The sequence below is a fragment of the Taurulus bubalis genome (assembly GCF_910589615.1).
Source record: "Taurulus bubalis genome assembly, chromosome: 6".
In the NCBI taxonomy this organism is placed as follows: Eukaryota; Metazoa; Chordata; class Actinopteri; order Perciformes; family Cottidae; genus Taurulus; species Taurulus bubalis.
The window spans coordinates 812,796-832,387 of record NC_136594.1 but is presented as its reverse complement, the minus strand read 5'-3'; the positions used below and the strand labels follow the sequence as shown (position 1 = coordinate 832,387).

The 19,592-nt window shown below is 46.0% G+C and overlaps 2 protein-coding genes across 2 annotated transcripts; both read right to left on the bottom strand.

Annotated features, from left to right (window-relative positions):
- Positions 1-3,424: 3,424 nt before the first annotated feature.
- LOC306738416 (vasorin-like) lies at positions 3,425-6,128 on the bottom strand (the record flags this gene model as incomplete). The annotated part of the gene is made up of 1 exon (XM_079220265.1): positions 3,425-6,128. One exon carries the CDS (start codon positions 6,126-6,128, stop codon positions 4,014-4,016), a length of 2,115 nt encoding a protein of 704 aa, XP_079076391.1. The 3' UTR covers positions 3,425-4,013.
- Positions 6,129-17,792: 11,664 nt separating this feature from the next.
- On the bottom strand, positions 17,793-18,767 carry LOC306738037 (beta-1,3-galactosyltransferase 5-like; the record flags this gene model as incomplete). The annotated part of the gene is made up of 1 exon (XM_079219867.1): positions 17,793-18,767. One exon carries the CDS (start codon positions 18,765-18,767, stop codon positions 17,793-17,795), a length of 975 nt encoding a protein of 324 aa, XP_079075993.1.
- Positions 18,768-19,592: the final 825 nt, after the last annotated feature.

The window sequence follows — 19,592 nt, the reverse complement described above, 5'->3', positions numbered from 1 at the left end:
TCAGTAGAAGAAGTGTTTCAGTAGAAGTGTTTCAGTAGAAGTGTTTCAGTAGAAGTGTTTCAGAAGAAGAAGTGTTTCAGTAGAAGTGTTTCAGTAGAAGTGTTTCAGTAGAAGTGTTTCAGTAGAAGTGTTTCAGAAGAAGAAGTGTTTCAGTAGAAGTGTTTCAGTAGAAGAAGTGTTTCAGTAGAAGTGTTTCAGTAGAAGAAGTGTTTCAGTAGAAGAAGTGTTTCAGTAGAAGAAGTGTTTCAGTAGAAGAAGTGTTTCAGTAGTAGAAGTGTTTCAGTAGAAGTGTTTCAGTAGAAGTGTTTCAGTAGAAGAAGTGTTTCAGTAGAAGAAGTGTTTCAGTAGAAGTGTTTCAGAAGAAGAAGTGTTTCAGTAGAAGTGTTTCAGTAGAAGTGTTTCAGTAGAAGAAGTGTTTCAGTAGAAGAAGTGTTTCAGTAGAAGTGTTTCAGTAGAAGAAGTGTTTCAGTAGAAGAAGTGTTTCAGTAGAAGTGTTTCAGTAGAAGAAGTGTTTCAGTAGAAGTGTTTCAGTAGAAGTGTTTCAGTAGAAGAAGTGTTTCAGTAGAAGTGTTTCAGTAGAAGTGTTTCAGAAGAAGTGTTTCAGTAGAAGAAGTGTTTCAGTAGAAGTGTTTCAGTAGAAGAAGTGTTTCAGTAGAAGTGTTTCAGTAGAAGTGTTTCAGTAGAAGAAGTGTTTCAGTAGAAGTGTTTCAGTAGAAGTGTTTCAGTAGAAGAAGTGTTTCATTAGAAGTGTTTCAGTAGAAGTGTTTCAGTAGAAGAAGTGTTTCAGTAGAAGTGTTTCAGTAGAAGAAGTGTTTCAGTAGAAGAAGTGTTTCAGTAGAAGTGTTTCAGTAGAAGTGTTTCAGTAGAAGAAGTGTTTCAGTAGAAGAAGTGTTTCAGTAGAAGTGTTTCAGTAGAAGTGTTTCAGTAGAAGAAGTGTTTCAGTAGAAGAAGTGTTTCAGTGAGCTCCCTCCACAAAGCAGCTCCACGTCCCAGTAATCCTGTTGTGGTGGGTTGAGTGTGTGTGTGTGTGTGGTGGGTTGAGTGTGTGTGTGTGTGTGTGTGTGTGTGTGTGTGTGTGTGTGTGTGTGGTGGGTTGAGTGAGTGTGTGTGTGTGTGTGTGTGTGTGTGTGTGTGTGTGTGTGTGATGAGGTACTGAGAGATACCGGCTTCTGTTGGTTCTGGAAATCGTTCCTGTTTTTCTCTGCGACAGCATTCAGAACTCGCTCACTGTGCTTTGCCGTTCTGAAGGAAACAAACTCACAGGCAGATTTTAAGATTTTAATACTGTTCTTTTTTTCTCAGCGCTTCTTTTTTCTGGCAAACACACAGACACAAAACGTTAACCGACGTAAACAACAAACACAAAACAACACGACAAAAATAAGAAAAAACACAGAAAGGTTCCCCTCAATAATCAGGGAAGGTTTTCACACATTTTGAAAATATTTCAAACATTGCCTTCCAGTTGATAGATGGAGCGTCGAGTGTCTGTGTTTATAGTGGAATACTGACAGAGCGAAGGAAGCCGAGTTGATTCTGGACAGAGTAGAAGTGCATGAACTGCTTCTGCACCTGAACCGATCGACGGATGGAACGCCGTCCAGGCGTTCCTGGACGTGATGACGGGGAGGACTTGTAGGCGTTTGTGTTCTTGGACTACACATCAGTGTAGGGCTGGGCGGTGTGGCCAAACATTCATATCATGGTATTTTGTAAGATTCTGTCTGTTTCACGGTATATCACGGTATTTTTTTTGGAGTAAACGCATTAATTCATTGACACCGAAAAGGACCACCGGCCAACTGAACAGCTGTTGAGTGGTGATCAGCTGTTTGTACGTTGGTACATAAAGTGTTAGGAAGATAAACATGGAGGGACTTAGGACCCAGGGGAATGTAGGTGAAAAAAAATAGGAAGAGACCGACCGGAAAGGTTTCTTCTTGTTGTGATAGTGGGCGAGCTTTACCCAGCATGCAGTTTGGCGGTGTAATTTTATAATTGTACAATTATTAGTGTTACAAATTGTTTATGTTATGAGTTTTACCTGTTAAAGGCCCTACATCAGCGTCTCATATCCATAGGAGACGTCAGTGAGGTTTTACACGAATGCTGCTAGGAAACACTCGACCCGAGGGACGTTCCCAGGCCCCAGACAAGAAAAGAAAAAGAGAACAAACAAGCAAAACAGTCTCCGAACGCACAAGCCGATAATCCGTGTTGACCGAAGCACCCGGCTGTCTAGACCAGAAGCACTCGGCCCGGCAGCACCAAGAGAAGCTGCTGCCTCAAACACAGCAAACCTCCCTCCAGCTCTTTGAACTCGCTTTCTTTTCTCGGCGCGCGTGCTGCTTTAAGGACTGGCTTCTGTGGCAAAAACATATTTTTTAAAAGGGCCTTTGAACACATATTTGGCCGTGAGTGAGCCGTCTGTGGCTCTGGCGGCGAAAACAAACTCAACTTGATAGCTACATTCACTTCTGTGCACGACGTAGAGACGACTGCGCCTTCGTTTCATCTTTTTAAGTAGTTCTTTGATTGTTACTGGTTCCAGCTCAAGAATGTAAGCTTGTGTTTCCTCTGCAAGGAGCTCTGGGAAGCTCCAGCTCCACGCTGACTGAAGGCGCGTCGCAACAGGACCAAAACGCCTCCTGGCTAAACAGCTGGGGAGCGTGGTGGATTGGGGGTGCGTGCACCACCAGGCCGATCCACCAGGCCGATCCACCAGGCCGATCCACCAGGCCGATCCACGCTCGTGTTCTGAGATTAGTGTTTGAATCACGAGGCGAGCTTGAATTATTAAGTTCGTCGTAATTAAAAACTGACAATATCAACCTTTTGTCCGATCCCACCACATCTACCGGCATCAAACCAGGAAGTAGGTGGGAAACTAGTAAAGCCCGCCTCTTGCTTTGATTTGATTGGCTGCGTCGATCAAGTTGAAGATATTTGAACTTTTTGGAAAAGGAAAATGGTTCTGTGATCGAGGCCTCAAGCTGGCTTTTTCTCTTAAGAGAATAATGAATATTGGTTCAACAAAAAAATACTGAATGGATATCAACAACAACAACAAAAACACATTATCATGACAGAAGCTACACAAAACAGCTTTCCGGTCCCGGAACAGAAGCATCAGGTTCGTTCAGTCCGTTTATCTTTCACAGCAGATTCATCTCCACGGCCACAAGCTTCGGGGTGTGGAGAGAATAATGGGGGATCTGTTGACACCGAAGATTCCAACTGGAAAGAAACTTGTTTCAGATTAAATAATGTCAACAGAAAAATAAAGATTTCAGACCGCTTTACTGTCATCAACCTATTTGCAGAGCTATTGCATTTCTTCATGTGGCCCTCATCAGTCTTTGGGACACTGGAAAGGATAACACATAACTAGTTATTTTCAGTGCAAGTTCTCGTAATCCCCACAGAGCCGGAGGAGTTGGGTCGAGAACCCATTTTTAATACTGAATCGTGTGGTCGTCCCACATCTGCATCACTGTTTTCATTTAAACCACTTCCTCCAGTTCGGTAGCCCAAACGCTGATGGGGCCCTTTTCTCCAGACGGTACCTCCCAAATCCAGCAACAGGATTACAATGTATTCACTAATTTCTTTTATATAAACACAGATACAAAAAGAAAGAGCCACTGGTTACCGATGAGTCGAGGCAAAAAGGCACTTCTATTTACTTGCTACTAAGACCCTTCTAGTCGATTGCACTTAGTTTGGGTTTCACCACCATCAGACTCTGCTAGATGGCATCAAACCATCCTGATGGTTCAGCACATTTCCCATATGCTGTAATCTTAAATTCATCGTTTAGTGTCTCTAAAATAGACGATCCAGTCTGTAGTGTCATTTTCAACAAAAGTATAGAAAGTGCCACTTTTTTTAAATTGTGGATATCTGATATTGGAATGAAAATTTGAATTTCAATCACCGTAGCAGGATTTCATAGGTCCTGATGGGGCCCACTGCCTCCAATGTCTTTACAAATGCTTACAGTTTATTGCATCTTAGAAATAAGATGGCTTTAAGGATGCTACATTGTTATTTGATGGGCCGTGTCCTTGCATCAAGGGTAACTCATAGTCCAAACCCCCATTTGGTTGCAAAGATGGAGGCGGCTGAAGAGTGTGACAGCGGTCAATCTCAGGCAGTTTGTGGGGTAGTGTACCATTTCCCCCATTGTCCAGGCAGGTCTTTATCCCCCCCAGCTCCATGGGATCTGCCGGGCCCAGCTCCAGCTGCAGTCCCGCCTTGGACTGCCTCCTCTTTCGGACACAGATGATTGCCCCAGCCACCGCGGCCAACCCCAGCACCAGTGCCAGAGCGGCCACGGCGGGGATGAGCGTGTACGTCAGCGGGCTCTGTGTCTCCACCCGGGGCTCCGAGGATGACAGAGGAAGCCCTTCAGTGCGAGCCTCCGTACAGGACCCTGTTTCTACGGAGCTGTTGGACCTTGAGTTGGCTCTTTCACCCAGAGGACTGGCACACACCGAGTAGGTACAGTTGGGTCTCAACCCACGCAAAGTGTACTCCGGGTAGGACGCCGGTACACTCAGGATAATGGGGCGGCGGTCAGGCCCTGAGAGGTTACGGTAGGTCAACCGGATGCCACGGATGTGTGGCCGTGTCTCGATGAAACGGTGCAGGTCAAGAAGGATGGACGTGGAGGTGACCTGCTGTGAGCTGATGGCGTCCAGCTCCGCCGGCATCACAGGGGCAACTAGCGAAACCTCTGTCGCTGAAGGTTTCGGCGTCTCAGGAACCTCATCCACGTTTTCACAGTAGAGGCCAGAGGTTCCCAACGGACACAGACAGCCGAGTTGACCCAATGGATCAAAATGACAAGTGCCCCCATTGAGGCAGATGTTTGGTGGGCAGATGTGCTCCCCGCTGGTGGAGCTCGGGGAGACTGGAGGTTCTGGTGAAGGAGCGCCGTCTGTCTTTGAGGAGACGGCTGCCTCGCTGGGTAGAGGAGGAGGAGGAGGAATGGCGTTGGTATGGAAGGTATCTGGAGATGTGGTGGGCATCTGGGGAACCGGAGTACTTCCAATGGGGGAGCCTATCAGCACTGTCGTGGTAGGTGGACACCCAAAATCTTTGTGCTCCAGCGCTGAAAGCATCTTCCCAGCATTAACTAAAGGGAAGTGACATCTGGTTTCCTCAGGCCTCCCCAGATTCACATCCTTATCCTTTAGCCAAACGGGGAACCAAGCTAATGGACACAAACAGTTAAATGGGTTCTCAGCTGCAGTCAGGTGCATCAACCTTGGGAAGGTCTGGAAGAAACTCTGGGAAAATCCCTGGAGATTAAGTCCACTGAGATCCAGTTCTTGAAGCCCACTCAGTTTCTGGAAGTCCTCCACCCTGAGCTCGCCCAATGGGTTGGTAGCCAGGCTGAGCTTGATCAGCCCCTTGAGGGAGTCCTGCTTCAGGGCCGGGGGCACCTCAGTTAACTGGTTTGTGGAGATGTCAAGCTCATGGAGGTTCCCCAGAGAAGCGACGAGACCCTCATCCAAAGCAGTAAGCCCCAGCGAGGCCACCTTTAAGGCCTCCAGGTGGGGGGTCTGAAGGTCTGAGGCCCCCAGGGTTGGGATGTTGTTGTAGCTGAGGTCTAGAAGCAGAAGTTTCTGGAAATGAAGAGATGGCAGAGAACTGAGCTGGTTTCCTTGGAGCTTAAGTTCCAGTAGCATCTCTAAACCTTCAAACGCTTCCGAATGGATGCTCTGAATGCGGTTGGCGTGGAGGTACAGCCTCTCCAGCTGGACCAACCCAGAAAAACTGTCTTTGGAAATGTGGGCAATGTGGTTCGAGGACAGGTCTAAGTTCTTCAGCTTTGACAGCATCTCAAACACACCATCTGGAATCTCCGCCAGCTCATTCTGGCTCAGGTCGAGCAGCTCCAACTCCCCCAGGCCTTTGAAGTCCTCTTGGGTCAAAGTGTCGATGCCGTTCTGGAAGATGTAAAGATTTTGGGTGGTGGTGGGCACGCGGGGAACAATGCTGGAGCGACGATGGATGCAGAATATGGAGTCCTGGTCCTGGCAGGAACAGTCGACCGGGCAGTCAGAGGATAACGCCCGACCAGGCGAGAGGAGGAGGAGGAGCAGGAAGTAAGGCAGCATGGTGTCGGGCCGAAGTCTCTGAAAGACACAGAAAGAGGCTGCCGTTAAGCACCATTCACTTAATAGGCAGGTCACGGTTAAAGAGGCTTTACAATAAGAAACATATCCAGACAGAAAATAGGCTGTGAATAGTCTCAGAAACAGTGTTGTTCCTGAGAAAGAAATTAAAGTTATGCAGAAAGTCTTCTGTGAATCTAATTCCTAAACCCTTAATTCTATTTGCTCATAATAAATGCCAGAGGATTTTGTCTTTATCCCTTCCACACATGCGTCCATACAATCACCTTCAAACACACAGACAAGCAGTTTAGTACAATACAATGAATACAAGCACACTTTACCCAACAACCCTTAGCTTCCCCACACACACACACAGGAAATTGGGGGTTAGTGTGTGTGCGAAAAAAGTTAAAAAACAAGATCACACAATAAATTTGTCATCGTACTTTTCTGCGACCCACAGCACACATTGAACGTCAACGTTTCTGAACCAGATGTACGTTTCACATCCATATCGGCCTCTGATGATGCTCTCAGACACACAAGGACATGATTTAAGTTGTGAAACAAGTGGTTAGTTTCGGCAACAAAACTGTTGAAATAAAGTTTGAAACGTAACACAGCCGCCCTCCTCTTCCTCCTCCTCCTCAACATGGAGGAAGAGGTCCAGAGTGACGGTACAAAGAAGGAGAACAGGATCATAGCCGTGGCAGAAACCTGGTCTTCGGGGAGATTACTTCTTTTTCATGGAGGACGAGAGTCAGTGAGAGAAACATTCCTCAAGAGGAGCGTGCTGTTACCGCCTGGAATCAGTCCAACGGCTTCAGGCTTTACAACTAAACATGTTGTGTGTACACACGCATCGTCCTCCTCATGGTCGTCCTCCTCTGTATGTATGCATACATGCAACGTTTGCAGCACCGCTAACGGAGAACCAACAGGAGGAGAGCTAGTAACGTTAGCAGCACCGCTAACGGAGAACCAACAGGAGGAGAGCTAGTAATGTTAGCAGCACCGCTAACGGAGAACCAATAGGAGGAGAGCTAGTAACGTTAGCAGCACCGCTAATGGAGAACCAACAAGAGGAGAGCTAGTAACGTTAGCAGCATCGCTAACGGAGAACCAGCGGAGGTTCACTGCAGTTACATCATGATGCGTTCAGGCTCTGCTCAGTGATAGTACTGTTAGAGAGAGTGTGTGTGAGTGTGTGTGTGTGTGTGTGTGTGTGTTGACTTTGTCACGTCTCTATGTACTTAAACTTCTGGCCGACCCTTGAGAGTAAACTCTGCTGGACGGAGAATCAATCAGAGCTCGACTGTTTGTTTGAGTTGAAGTCGGCTGTTTTTCACCCAGAAACAAAGAAACCAGTCTGAACCGTCTGGTGTTCAAGAGAGGACAGCTCTGTGAACTACACGACTACACGACTACACAACAGAGAGGACAGCTCTGTGAACTACACGACTACACAACAGAGAGGACAGCTCTGTGAACTACACGACTACACAACTACACAACAGAGAGGACAGCTCTGTGAACTACACAACAGAGAGGACAGCTCTGTGAACTACACGACTACACAACTACACAACAGAGAGGACAGCTCTGTGAACTACACGACTACACAACTACACAACAGAGAGGACAGCTCTGTAAACTACACGACTACACAACTACACAACAGAGAGGACAGCTCTGTGAACTACACAACAGAGAGGACAGCTCTGTGAACTACACGACTACACAACAGAGAGGACAGCTCTGTGAACTACACAACTACACAACAGAGAGGACAGCTCTGTGAACTACACAACGGAGAGGACAGCTCTGAACTACACAACTACACAACGGAGAGGACAGCTCTGTGAACTACACAACTACACAACAGAGAGGACAGCTCTGTGAACTACACAACTACACAACAGAGAGGACAGCTGATGTCAGGCGCGCTGTAGGACCACTACACAACTACAATACTACACAACACTACACCTCTACAACAGTAGTACTAGTATCTGTACGCGCCTGAAGATGCTGAAGCAACAGAAGTCTAGACCTCGTGGTCACAGATTATCTGCATGTTTGAGGTGTTTCTAACTTTAGCAGCAGAACTGACGGAGACGTCAAGCTTCTCGCATTCCTCTGAAGATCTGAGATCTGAGATCTGAGATCTTATCTTCTGCTTTCCATGAGACGCCACAGGAGTCGAGTTTCAACCGAATCAGAGCTGGAAATCAGATTTCCTCACATCAGCTGTAACAACATGTCTTCATGCACCGTCCTCTAGACATGTCCTCATGTGTCCTTCAGCTCCTAGCATCGTCCTCTAGACATGTCCTCATGTGTCCTTCAGCTCCTAGCATCGTCCTCTAGACATGTCCTCATGTGTCCTTCAGCTCCTAGCATCGTCCTCTAGACATGTCCTCATGTGTCCTCATGTGTCCTTCAGCTCCTAGCATCGTCCTCTAGACATGTCCTCATGTGTCCTTCAGCTTCTAGCATCGTCCTCATGTGTCCTTCAGCTCCTAGCATCGTCCTCTAGACATGTCCTCATGTGTCCTCATGTGTCCTTCAGCTCCTAGCATCGTCCTCTAGACATGTCCTCATGTGTCCTTCAGCTCCTAGCATCGTCCTCTAGACATGTCCTCATGTGTCCTTCAGCTCCTAGCATCGTCCTCTAGACATGTCCTCATGTGTCCTTCAGCTTCTAGCATCGTCCTCTAGACATGTCCTCATGTGTCCTCATGTGTCCTTCAGCTCCTAGCATCGTCCTCTAGACATGTCCTCATGTGTCCTTCAGCTCCTAGCATCGTCCTCTAGACATGTCCTCATGTGTCCTTCAGCTCCTAGCATCGTCCTCTAGACATGTCCTCATGTGTCCTTCAGCTTCTAGCATCGTCCTCTAGACATGTCCTTCAGCTTCTAGCATCATCCTCTAGACATGTCCTCATGTGTCCTTCAGCTTCTAGCATCATCCTCTAGACATGTCCTCATGTGTCCTCATGTGTCCTTCAGCTTCTAGCATCGTCCTCTAGACATGTCCTCATGTGTCCTCATGTGTCCTTCAGCTTCTAGCATCGTCCTCTAGACATGTCCTTATTTGTCCTTCAGCTCCTAGCATCGTCCTCTAGACATGTCCTCATTTGTCCTTCAGCTCCTAGCATCGTCCTCTAGACATGTCCTCATTTGTCCTTCAGCTCCTAGCATCGTCCTCTAGACATGTCCTCATTTGTCCTTCAGCTCCTAGCATCGTCCTCTAGACATGTCCTCATGTGTCCTTCAGCTCCTAGCATCGTCCTCTAGACATGTCCTCATGTGTCCTCATTTGTCCTTCAGCTCCTAGCATCGTCCTCTAGACATGTCCTCATGTGTCCTTCAGCTCCTAGCATCGTCCTCTAGACATGTCCTCATGTGTCCTCATGTGTCCTTCAGCTCCTAGCATCGTCCTCTAGACATGTCCTCATGTGTCCTTCAGCTCCTAGCATCGTCCTCTAGACATGTCCTCATGTGTCCTTCAGCTTCTAGCATCGTCCTCTAGACATGTCCTCATGTGTCCTCATGTGTCCTTCAGCTCCTAGCATCGTCCTCTAGACATGTCCTCATGTGTCCTTCAGCTCCTAGCATCGTCCTCTAGACATGTCCTCATGTGTCCTTCAGCTCCTAGCATCGTCCTCTAGACATGTCCTCATGTGTCCTTCAGCTTCTAGCATCGTCCTCTAGACATGTCCTTCAGCTTCTAGCATCATCCTCTAGACATGTCCTCATGTGTCCTTCAGCTTCTAGCATCATCCTCTAGACATGTCCTCATGTGTCCTCATGTGTCCTTCAGCTTCTAGCATCGTCCTCTAGACATGTCCTCATGTGTCCTCATGTGTCCTTCAGCTTCTAGCATCGTCCTCTAGACATGTCCTTATTTGTCCTTCAGCTCCTAGCATCGTCCTCTAGACATGTCCTCATTTGTCCTTCAGCTCCTAGCATCGTCCTCTAGACATGTCCTCATTTGTCCTTCAGCTCCTAGCATCGTCCTCTAGACATGTCCTCATTTGTCCTTCAGCTCCTAGCATCGTCCTCTAGACATGTCCTCATGTGTCCTTCAGCTTCTAGCATCATCCTCTAGACATGTCCTCATGTGTCCTCATGTGTCCTTCAGCTTCTAGCATCGTCCTCTAGACATGTCCTCATGTGTCCTCATGTGTCCTTCAGCTTCTAGCATCATCCTCTAGACATGTCCTCATGTGTCCTTCAGCTCCTAGCATCGTCCTCTAGACATGTCCTCATTTGTCCTTCAGCTCCTAGCATCGTCCTCTAGACATGTCCTCATGTGTCCTTCAGCTCCTAGCATCGTCCTCTAGACATGTCCTCATGTGTCCTTCAGCTCCTAGCATCGTCCTCTAGACATGTCCTCATGTGTCCTTCAGCTCCTAGCATCGTCCTCTAGACATGTCCTCATGTGTCCTTCAGCTCCTAGCATCGTTCTCTAGACATGTCCTCATGTGTCCTTCAGCTCCTAGCATCGTCCTCTAGACATGTCCTCATTTGTCCTCATGTGTCCTTTAGCTCCTAGCATCGTCCTCTAGACATGTCCTCATTTGTCCTTCAGCTCCTAGCATCGTCCTCTAGACATGTCCTCATGTGTCCTTCAGCTCCTAGCATCGTCCTCTAGACATGTCCTCATGTGTCCTTCAGCTTCTAGCATCGTCCTCTAGACATGTCCTCATGTGTCCTTCAGCTCCTAGCATCGTCCTCTAGACATGTCCTCATGTGTCCTCATGTGTCCTCATGTGTCCTTCAGCTTCTAGCATCGTCCTCTAGACATGTCCTCATGTGTCCTTCAGCTTGTGTGTGTGTGTCGCTCACTAACAGGTGTGTGTGTCGCTCACTAACGTGTGTGTGTGTGTGTCGCACACTAACGTGTGTGTGTCGCTCACTAACGTGTGTGTGTGTGTGTCGCTCACTAACGTGTGTGTGTGTGTGTGTCGCTCACTAACGTGTGTGTGTGTCGCTCACTAACGTGTGTGTGTGTGTGTGTCGCTCACTAATGTGTGTGTGTCGCTCACTAATGTGTGTGTGTGTGTGTGTCGCTCACTAACATGTGTGTGTGTGTGTGTCGCTCACTAATGTGTGTGTGTCGCTCACTAACGTGTGTGTGTGTGTGTCGCTCACTAACGTGTGTGTGTGTCGCTCACTAACGTGTGTGTGTGTGTGTCGCTCACTAACGTGTGTGTGTGTGTGTGTCGCTCACTAACGTGTGTGTGTGTCGCTCACTAACGTGTGTGTGTGTGTCGCTCACTAACGTGTGTGTGTGTGTCGCTCACTAACGTGTGTGTGTGTGTCGCTCACTAACGTGTGTGTGTGTGTCGCTCACTAACGTGTGTGTGTGTCGCTCACTAACGTGTGTGTGTGTCGCTCACTAACGTGTGTGTGTGTGTGTCGCTCACTAACGTGTGTGTGTGTGTGTGTCGCTCACTAACGTGTGTGTGTGTGTGTCGCTCACTAACGTGTGTGTGTGTGTCGCTCACTAACGTGTGTGTGTGTGTGTGTGTCGCTCACTAACGTGTGTGTGTGTCGCTCACTAACGTGTGTGTGTGTGTCGCTCACTAACGTGTGTGTGTGTGTGTGTGTGTGTCGCTCACTAACGTGTGTGTGTGTGTGTGTGTCGCTCACTAACGTGTGTGTGTGTCGCTCACTAACGTGTGTGTGTGTGTGTCGCTCACTAACGTGTGTGTGTGTGTGTCGCTCACTAACGTGTGTGTGTGTGTCGCTCACTAACGTGTGTGTGTGTGTGTCGCTCACTAACGTGTGTGTGTGTGTGTGTCGCTCACTAACGTGTGTGTGTGTCGCTCACTAACGTGTGTGTGTGTGTGTGTGTGTCGCTCACTAACGTGTGTGTGTGTGTGTGTCGCTCACTAACGTGTGTGTGTGTGTCGCTCACTAACGTGTGTGTGTGTCGCTCACTAGCGTGTGTGTGTGTCGCTCACTAACGTGTGTGTGTGTGTGTGTGTGTCGCTCACTAACGTGTGTCGCTCACTAACGTGTGTGTGTGTGTGTGTCGCTCACTAACGTGTGTGTCGCTCACTAACGTGTGTGTGTGTGTCGCTCACTAACGTGTGTGTGTGTGTCGCTCACTAACGTGTGTGTGTGTGTCGCTCACTAACGTGTGTGTGTGTGTGTGTGTCGCTCACTAACGTGTGTGTGTCGCTCACTAACGTGTGTGTGTGTGTGTGTCGCTCACTAACGTGTGTGTGTGTGTGTGTCGCTCACTAACGTGTGTGTGTGTGTGTGTCGCTCACTAACGTGTGTGTGTGTGTGTGTCGCTCACTAACGTGTGTGTGTGTGTGTGTCGCTCACTAACGTGTGTGTGTCGCTCACTAACGTGTGTGTGTGTGTGTGTCGCTCACTAACGTGTGTGTGTGTGTGTGTGTGTCGCTCACTAACGTGTGTGTGTGTGTGTGTCGCTCACTAACGTGTGTGTGTGTGTGTGTGTCGCTCACTAACGTGTGTGTGTCGCTCACTAACGTGTGTGTGTGTGTGTGTCGCTCACTAACGTGTGTGTGTGTGTCGCTCACTAACGTGTGTGTGTGTGTGTCGCTCACTAACGTGTGTGTGTGTGTGTGTCGCTCACTAACGTGTGTGTGTGTCGCTCACTAACGTGTGTGTGTGTGTGTGTGTGTGTGTGTGTGTCCTCTTCACCTATTGTCCCGTTGTCATGGTGGTATGACCCTGACACTCATGAGCTGACCTTTGGGATTAGTCCAAGCTGGAAACGAGTGATGATGAAGATGATGATGATGAAGATGATGAAGATCTCCCCTCAGCTCTCCCTGAAGCTTCTCACAGAAACTTTAATTAAATCGCTGAGACAGCGAGTCAGGAATGTTTGCTCTGCCTCTCACAACCTGTCCACACACACACACACACACACACACACACACACACACACACACACACACACACACACACACACACACACACACAATAGATCAAATGAGGACATAAAGAATAATAATAATATAATAAAGAACATCTGTCTGCAGATGTGGACAGACAGAACCACAGACAGAACCACAGACAGAACCACAGACAGAACCACAGACAGACAGAACCACAGACAGACAGAACCACAGACAGAACCACAGACAGACAGAACCACAGACAGACAGAACCACAGACAGAACCACAGACAGACAGAACCACAGACAGAACCACAGACAGACAGAACCACAGACAGACAGAACCACAGACAGACAGAACCACAGACAGAACCACAGACAGACAGAACCACAGACAGAACCACAGACAGACAGAACCACAGACAGAACCACAGACAGACAGACAGAGCTCCACATGGCCGCGCATCGGGAGCGCGACCGGTCCTGACCCGAGGGACGCGAGGACGCGCCTCGGAGCATCGGCGTGTGGATCGATCCGGTCCGGGATCAACCCACCGACTCTGATCGATACCCGCCTCTACGGGGTCTCCCCACCCCGAGGAACACCACGCGCACGCATTCAAACACACGCGCACGTCCTCGGTTTAAGGCGCGCGAGCGGAGCTCACCTTAGTAAAAGTTATCCAAAGTCCGCGGGCATGCGCTCCAGCAGCTCCTGCTTTGTGTCCGCTCTGTGCGCGTGCACGGCCGGTCCCGGTCCACAGACGTGTCCGTAGTGTCCTCCAGGCTCAGATAGACCGGTCCGCGTGCGTCCGACCGCAGGCTCACCGACACGAGGAGGCGCGCGCTTTAAACGGGCTGAGGGAAGTGGGCGGGGCCGTGCGAGAGCCGGGGGCGCGCCGCCGAGCGCGTCCCCGAGGCGGGCTGCACCTGCAAGCCGCATCTTGAGCAGGAGGGAGGCTTTTATTGTGAAAGGGTTCAGAATCTGTAGGTCATGTTACGGGTTATTAACGCGGTGGTGCGTTCAGGGACACCGCAGGAGTGGGGCACTTTGACCGGGAGTTAACTGCTTATTATGGGATGTAAACCTCTTTAGTGAAAGGATTTATTTTGGCTGAAGTTGTATTTCAGGATTTTTCTACCAGGACTGAGTCTGAATATTTATTACTAATTACTTTATTACTTATTACTAATAGTTAGTTTATTACAGAATATTTAGTTTATTTTAGTTTATTACAGAATATTTATTTTATTTTATTTTATTACAGAATATTTATTTAAATTTATTTTATTACAGAATATTTATTTTAATTTTATTTTATTACAGAATATTTTGTTTATTTTATTTTATTACAGAATATTTTGTTTATTACAGAATATGTAGTTTATTTTAGTTTATTACAGAATATGTAGTTTATTTTAGTTTATTAGAGAATATTTAGTTTATTACAGAATATTTACTTTATTACAGAATATTTATTTTATTTTATTACAGAATATTTATTTTATTTTAGTCTATTACAGAATATTTATTTTATTTTAGTCTATTACAGAATATTTACTTTATTACAGAATATTTACTTTATTTTAGTCTATTACAGAATATTTACTTTATTACAGAATATTTACTTTATTTTAGTCTATTACAGAATATTTACTTTATTACAGAATATTTACTTTATTACAGAATATTTATAATTGCTTGTGGAACAAAAGCAACCAATGAGTTTTAAATGTTCTCAAAATCATAAAAACATAAAATAGGATTAAAACACTCATCAGCCAGTTTATTAGGTACACCTCATCATCATCATCATCATCATCATCAACAGAATGAGACTAAATATTATAAATATAGTGGAAACGTTGGAGAATTATTAAATATCTGCTGCATCGTGGAAGAAGAAGAGAAGAAGAAGGAAGAGGAGGAGAAGAAGGAGGAGAAGAAGAGAAGAAGGAGGTGAAGAAGAAGAGAAGGAGGTGAAGAAGGAGAAGAAGAAGGAGAAGAAGAAGAAGGAGAAGAAGAAGAGAAGAAGGAGGTGAAGAAGAAGAGAAGGAGGTGAAGAAGGAGAAGAAGAAGAGAAGAGAAGAAGAGAAGAAGGAGGTGAAGAAGGAGAAGAAGAGAAGAAGAGAAGAAGGAGGTGAAGAAGGAGAAGAAGAGAAGAAGAGAAGAAGGAGGTGAAGAAGAAGAGGAGTAGAAGCAGACTTCCCCATTCCCTACAACATGTGATGTTTACAACATTATTCTCAGCAGGAAAACAAACCTACAACAACAATTATTTTCAAAAGCATGAATATTAATATTCAGAGGACAACAGCGACACCAAGTGGACAAAACAACAACTGCATGAGCAGAGAATTCACTTTAAATGTATATTTATAAATTATGATACATATAATATATATATTATTGTTAATATATATTATTACTCAACAGATACTGTTGAATGTGTGTGAATTTGATCTTAATGAGTTATTTTTTTGATACGTTAAATGAACAAAATTAAAATATAAAAAATTGTAAATAAATGATGAAGAACATTTTTAACTTGTTACTTGAAAAAATCTTTTATTAAACATAACTAAGTGTTTCACCATCGACGGACATGGACAACTTCCTCAGTAGTAGTAGTAGCAGTAGTAGTAGTAGTAGTAGTAGTAGTAGTAGTAGTATAGTAGCAGTAGTAGTAGTAGTAGTAGTAGTAGTAGTAGTATAGTAGTAGTAGTATAGTAGCAGTAGTAGTAGTAGTAGTAGTATAGTAGTAGTATAGTAGTAGTAGTATAGTAGTAGTATAGTAGTAGTAGTATAGTAGCAGTAGTAGTAGTAGTAGTAGTAGTAGTATAGTAGTAGTAGTATAGTAGCAGTAGTAGTAGTAGTAGTAGTAGTAGTATAGTAGTAGTATAGTAGTAGTAGTATAGTAGTAGTAGTAGCAGTAGTAGTATAGTAGTAGTATAGTAGTAGTAGTATAGTAGTAGTATAGTAGTAGTAGCAGTAGTAGTAGTAGTAGTATAGTAGTAGTGTAGTAGTATAGTAGTAGTAGTAGTAGTAGTATAGTAGTAGTAGTATAGCAGTAGTAGTAGTAGTAGTAGTAGTATAGTAGTAGTAGTATAGTAGTAGTATAGTAGTAGTAGCAGTAGTAGTAGTAGTATAGTAGTAGTAGTAGTAGTAGTAGTATAGTAGTAGTATAGTAGTAGTAGTATAGTAGTAGTAGTATAGTAGTAGTATAGTAGTAGTAGCAGTAGTAGTAGTAGTATAGTAGTAGTATAGTAGTAGTAGTATAGTAGTAGTAGTATAGCAGTAGTATAGCAGTAGTAGTATAGCAGTAGTAGTAGTAGTAGTAGTAGTAGTATAGTAGTAGTAGTATAGTAGTAGTATAGTAGTAGTAGCAGTAGTAGTAGTAGTAGTATAGTAGTAGTAGTAGTAGTAGTAGTAGTATAGTAGTAGTAGTATAGCAGTAGTAGTAGTAGTAGTAGTAGTATAGTAGTAGTATAGTAGTAGTAGTATAGTAGTAGTATAGTAGTAGTAGCAGTAGTAGTAGTAGTATAGTAGTAGTAGTAGTATAGTAGTAGTAGTAGTAGCAGTATAGTAGTAGTATAGTAGTAGTAGTAGTAGTAGTAGTAGTAGTATAGTAGTAGTATAGTAGTAGTAGTAGTAGTAGTAGTAGTAGTAGTAGTATAGTAGTAGTATAGTAGTAGTAGTAGTAGTAGTATAGTAGTAGTAGTATAGTAGTAGTAGTAGTAGTAGTAGTAGTAGTAGTAGTATAATAGTAGTAGTATAGCAGTAGTAGTAGTAGTAGTATAGTAGTAGTATAGTAGTAGTAGTATAGTAGTAGTATAGTAGTAGTAGCAGTAGTAGTAGTAGTATAGTAGTAGTATAGTAGTAGTAGTATAGCAGTAGTAGTAGTAGTAGTAGTAGTAGTATAGTAGTAGTAGTAGTATAGTAGTAGTAGTATAGTAGTAGTAGTATAGTAGTAGTATAGTAGTAGTATAGTAGTAGTAGCAGTAGTATAGTAGTAGTGTAGTAGTAGTATAGTAGTAGTATAGTAGTAGTAGTAGTAGTATAGTAGTAGTGTAGTAGTAGTATAGTAGTAGTATAGTAGTAGTAGCAGTAGTATAGTAGTAGTGTAGTAGTAGTATAGTAGTAGTATAGCAGTAGTAGTAGTAGTAGTAGTAGTAGTATAGTAGTAGTAGTATAGTAGTAGTAGTATAGTAGTAGTATAGTAGTAGTAGTATAGCAGTAGTAGTAGTAGTAGTAGTAGTAGTATAGTAGTAGTAGTATAGTAGTAGTAGTATAGTAGTAGTATAGTAGTAGTATAGTAGTAGTAGCAGTAGTATAGTAGTAGTATAGTAGTAGTATAGTAGTAGTAGTATAGTAGTAGTATAGTAGTAGTATAGTAGTAGTAGTAGTAGTATAGTAGTAGTATAGTAGTAGTAGTATAGTAGTAGTATAGTAGTAGTAGTAGTATAGTAGTAGTAGTATAGCAGTAGTAGTAGTAGTAGTAGTAGTAGTATAGTAGTAGTATAGTAGTAGTAGTAGTAGTATAGTAGTAGTAGCAGCAGTATAGTAATATATATGAGATGAATCTATCGGTCACCCTCTACTGCTCTCTTCTGATGAGTAAGTCAGAAACGCCCAACAATAAAACACATGTACTTTGCTTTGATGTGCCTTGTTGTCTTGTGGTAGTTTGTGTATTGTGGAAAAGACAAACTAAAAGCATGTAGAGTGTGACCAAGAAGGCCTCATGGCCCCAGCAGCAGGCTCAGTGTTGTCCCCTCAGCATCGGGCGCCCGGCTGCCGGCCGCTCTGCCAGTACCTCGTCATCTGTGGGATGCTCGTCGTTGTCACGGCGATCACTCTAGAGAGGCTGCAGCCGCTCAGAGGATGCTCGGGGTCCACGATGAACATGGTCGCCTCGGGGGGGTCGGTGGGCGCGATGCCCAGGCGCCGCAGGCAGAAGCCCAGGTACGCGTCCTCGATGAAGATGGGCTTCACCGCAGGAGAGACGGCCAGGATCTTGGCCGGCAGGTCCAGGGACATGAGGTAGGCCATGCCCAGAGGGTAGGGCGGGTACTCCGGCTCGGCCACCACGTCCCTCGGCATGTAGAACTTGTTGAACGGGTTCCTCAGCACCGGGCTGTGCCACCACACCAGACCCGTCAGGTAGTCCCGTTTGGCCGTGCCGGGGTCCAGCAGCAGCCGCACCACGTTGTGGACCCGCAGCAGCACGTCGGAGTCGATCTTCATGGCGTAGGACGCCTGGCCGCAGTGCGCCGCCAGCCACTCCAGCATCATCATGGTCTTGATGGTCAGGTTGCGGTAGCTGTCCCGGAAGTCGCTCTGGACCAGGTCCCGGTGCCGCAGGTTCTCCCGTCGGAGCTCCTCCTGCTGCCGCTCGGCCTCCGCCCCCCCGGGCAGCCCCAGGACGAAGAGCGTCTCCACCGGCCGCCCCAGGACCAGCTTCTCGCTTCCCCACGTCTTCCTGATGGCGTCCCGAGCTGCCACGTCGCCGGTGGCAACGTGAACCATCAGGACCAGGAAGGGAGTCTTGGTTCTGCAGGTGGGCGTGTCGTCCATGATGTATTTGTAGTTCCGGGGATAGGCCACGTGATACGGTCCAGGATCGGACCACGGTGCCGAAGAAGTCCTGCTCACCGAGGTCCAGTCCCAGTTGAGATAGAGGAAGAAGATGGCCGCTGCTCCCAGGATGCCGATGGAGACGTGTCTGACGTGTCTCCTCCCGTTCTCCATCAGGACTACAAAGAGAAGACACTCGCATTACGACGTGACAGAAGACGCTGCTCTTTGTGCGTCACCTCACAGCTGGGGACCAGAGCCGTCCCCCAGGTACACACACACACGTACACACACACACACACACACGTACACACACACACACACACGTACACACACACACACACGTACACACACACACACACACACGTACACAAACACACACACACGTACACACACACACACGTACACACACACACACACACACGTACACAAACACACACACACGTACACACACACACACGTACACACACACACACGTACACACACACGTACACACACACACACGTACACACACACACACACGTACACACACACACACACACACACGTACACAAACACACACACACGTACACACACACACACGTACACACACACACACACACGTACACAAACACACACACACGTACACAAACACACACACACGTACACACACACACGTACACACACACACACACACACACGTACACAAACACACACACACGCACACACACACGTACACACACACACACACACACACATACACAAACACACACACACGTACACACACACACACACACACACGTACACAAACACACACACACGTACACACACACACACACACATACACAAACACACACACACGTACACAAACACACACACACGTACACACACACACACACACACACACACATACACAAACACACACACACGTACACAAACACACACACACACGTACACGCACACACACACACACACATACACAAACACACACACACGTACACACACACACACACACACACG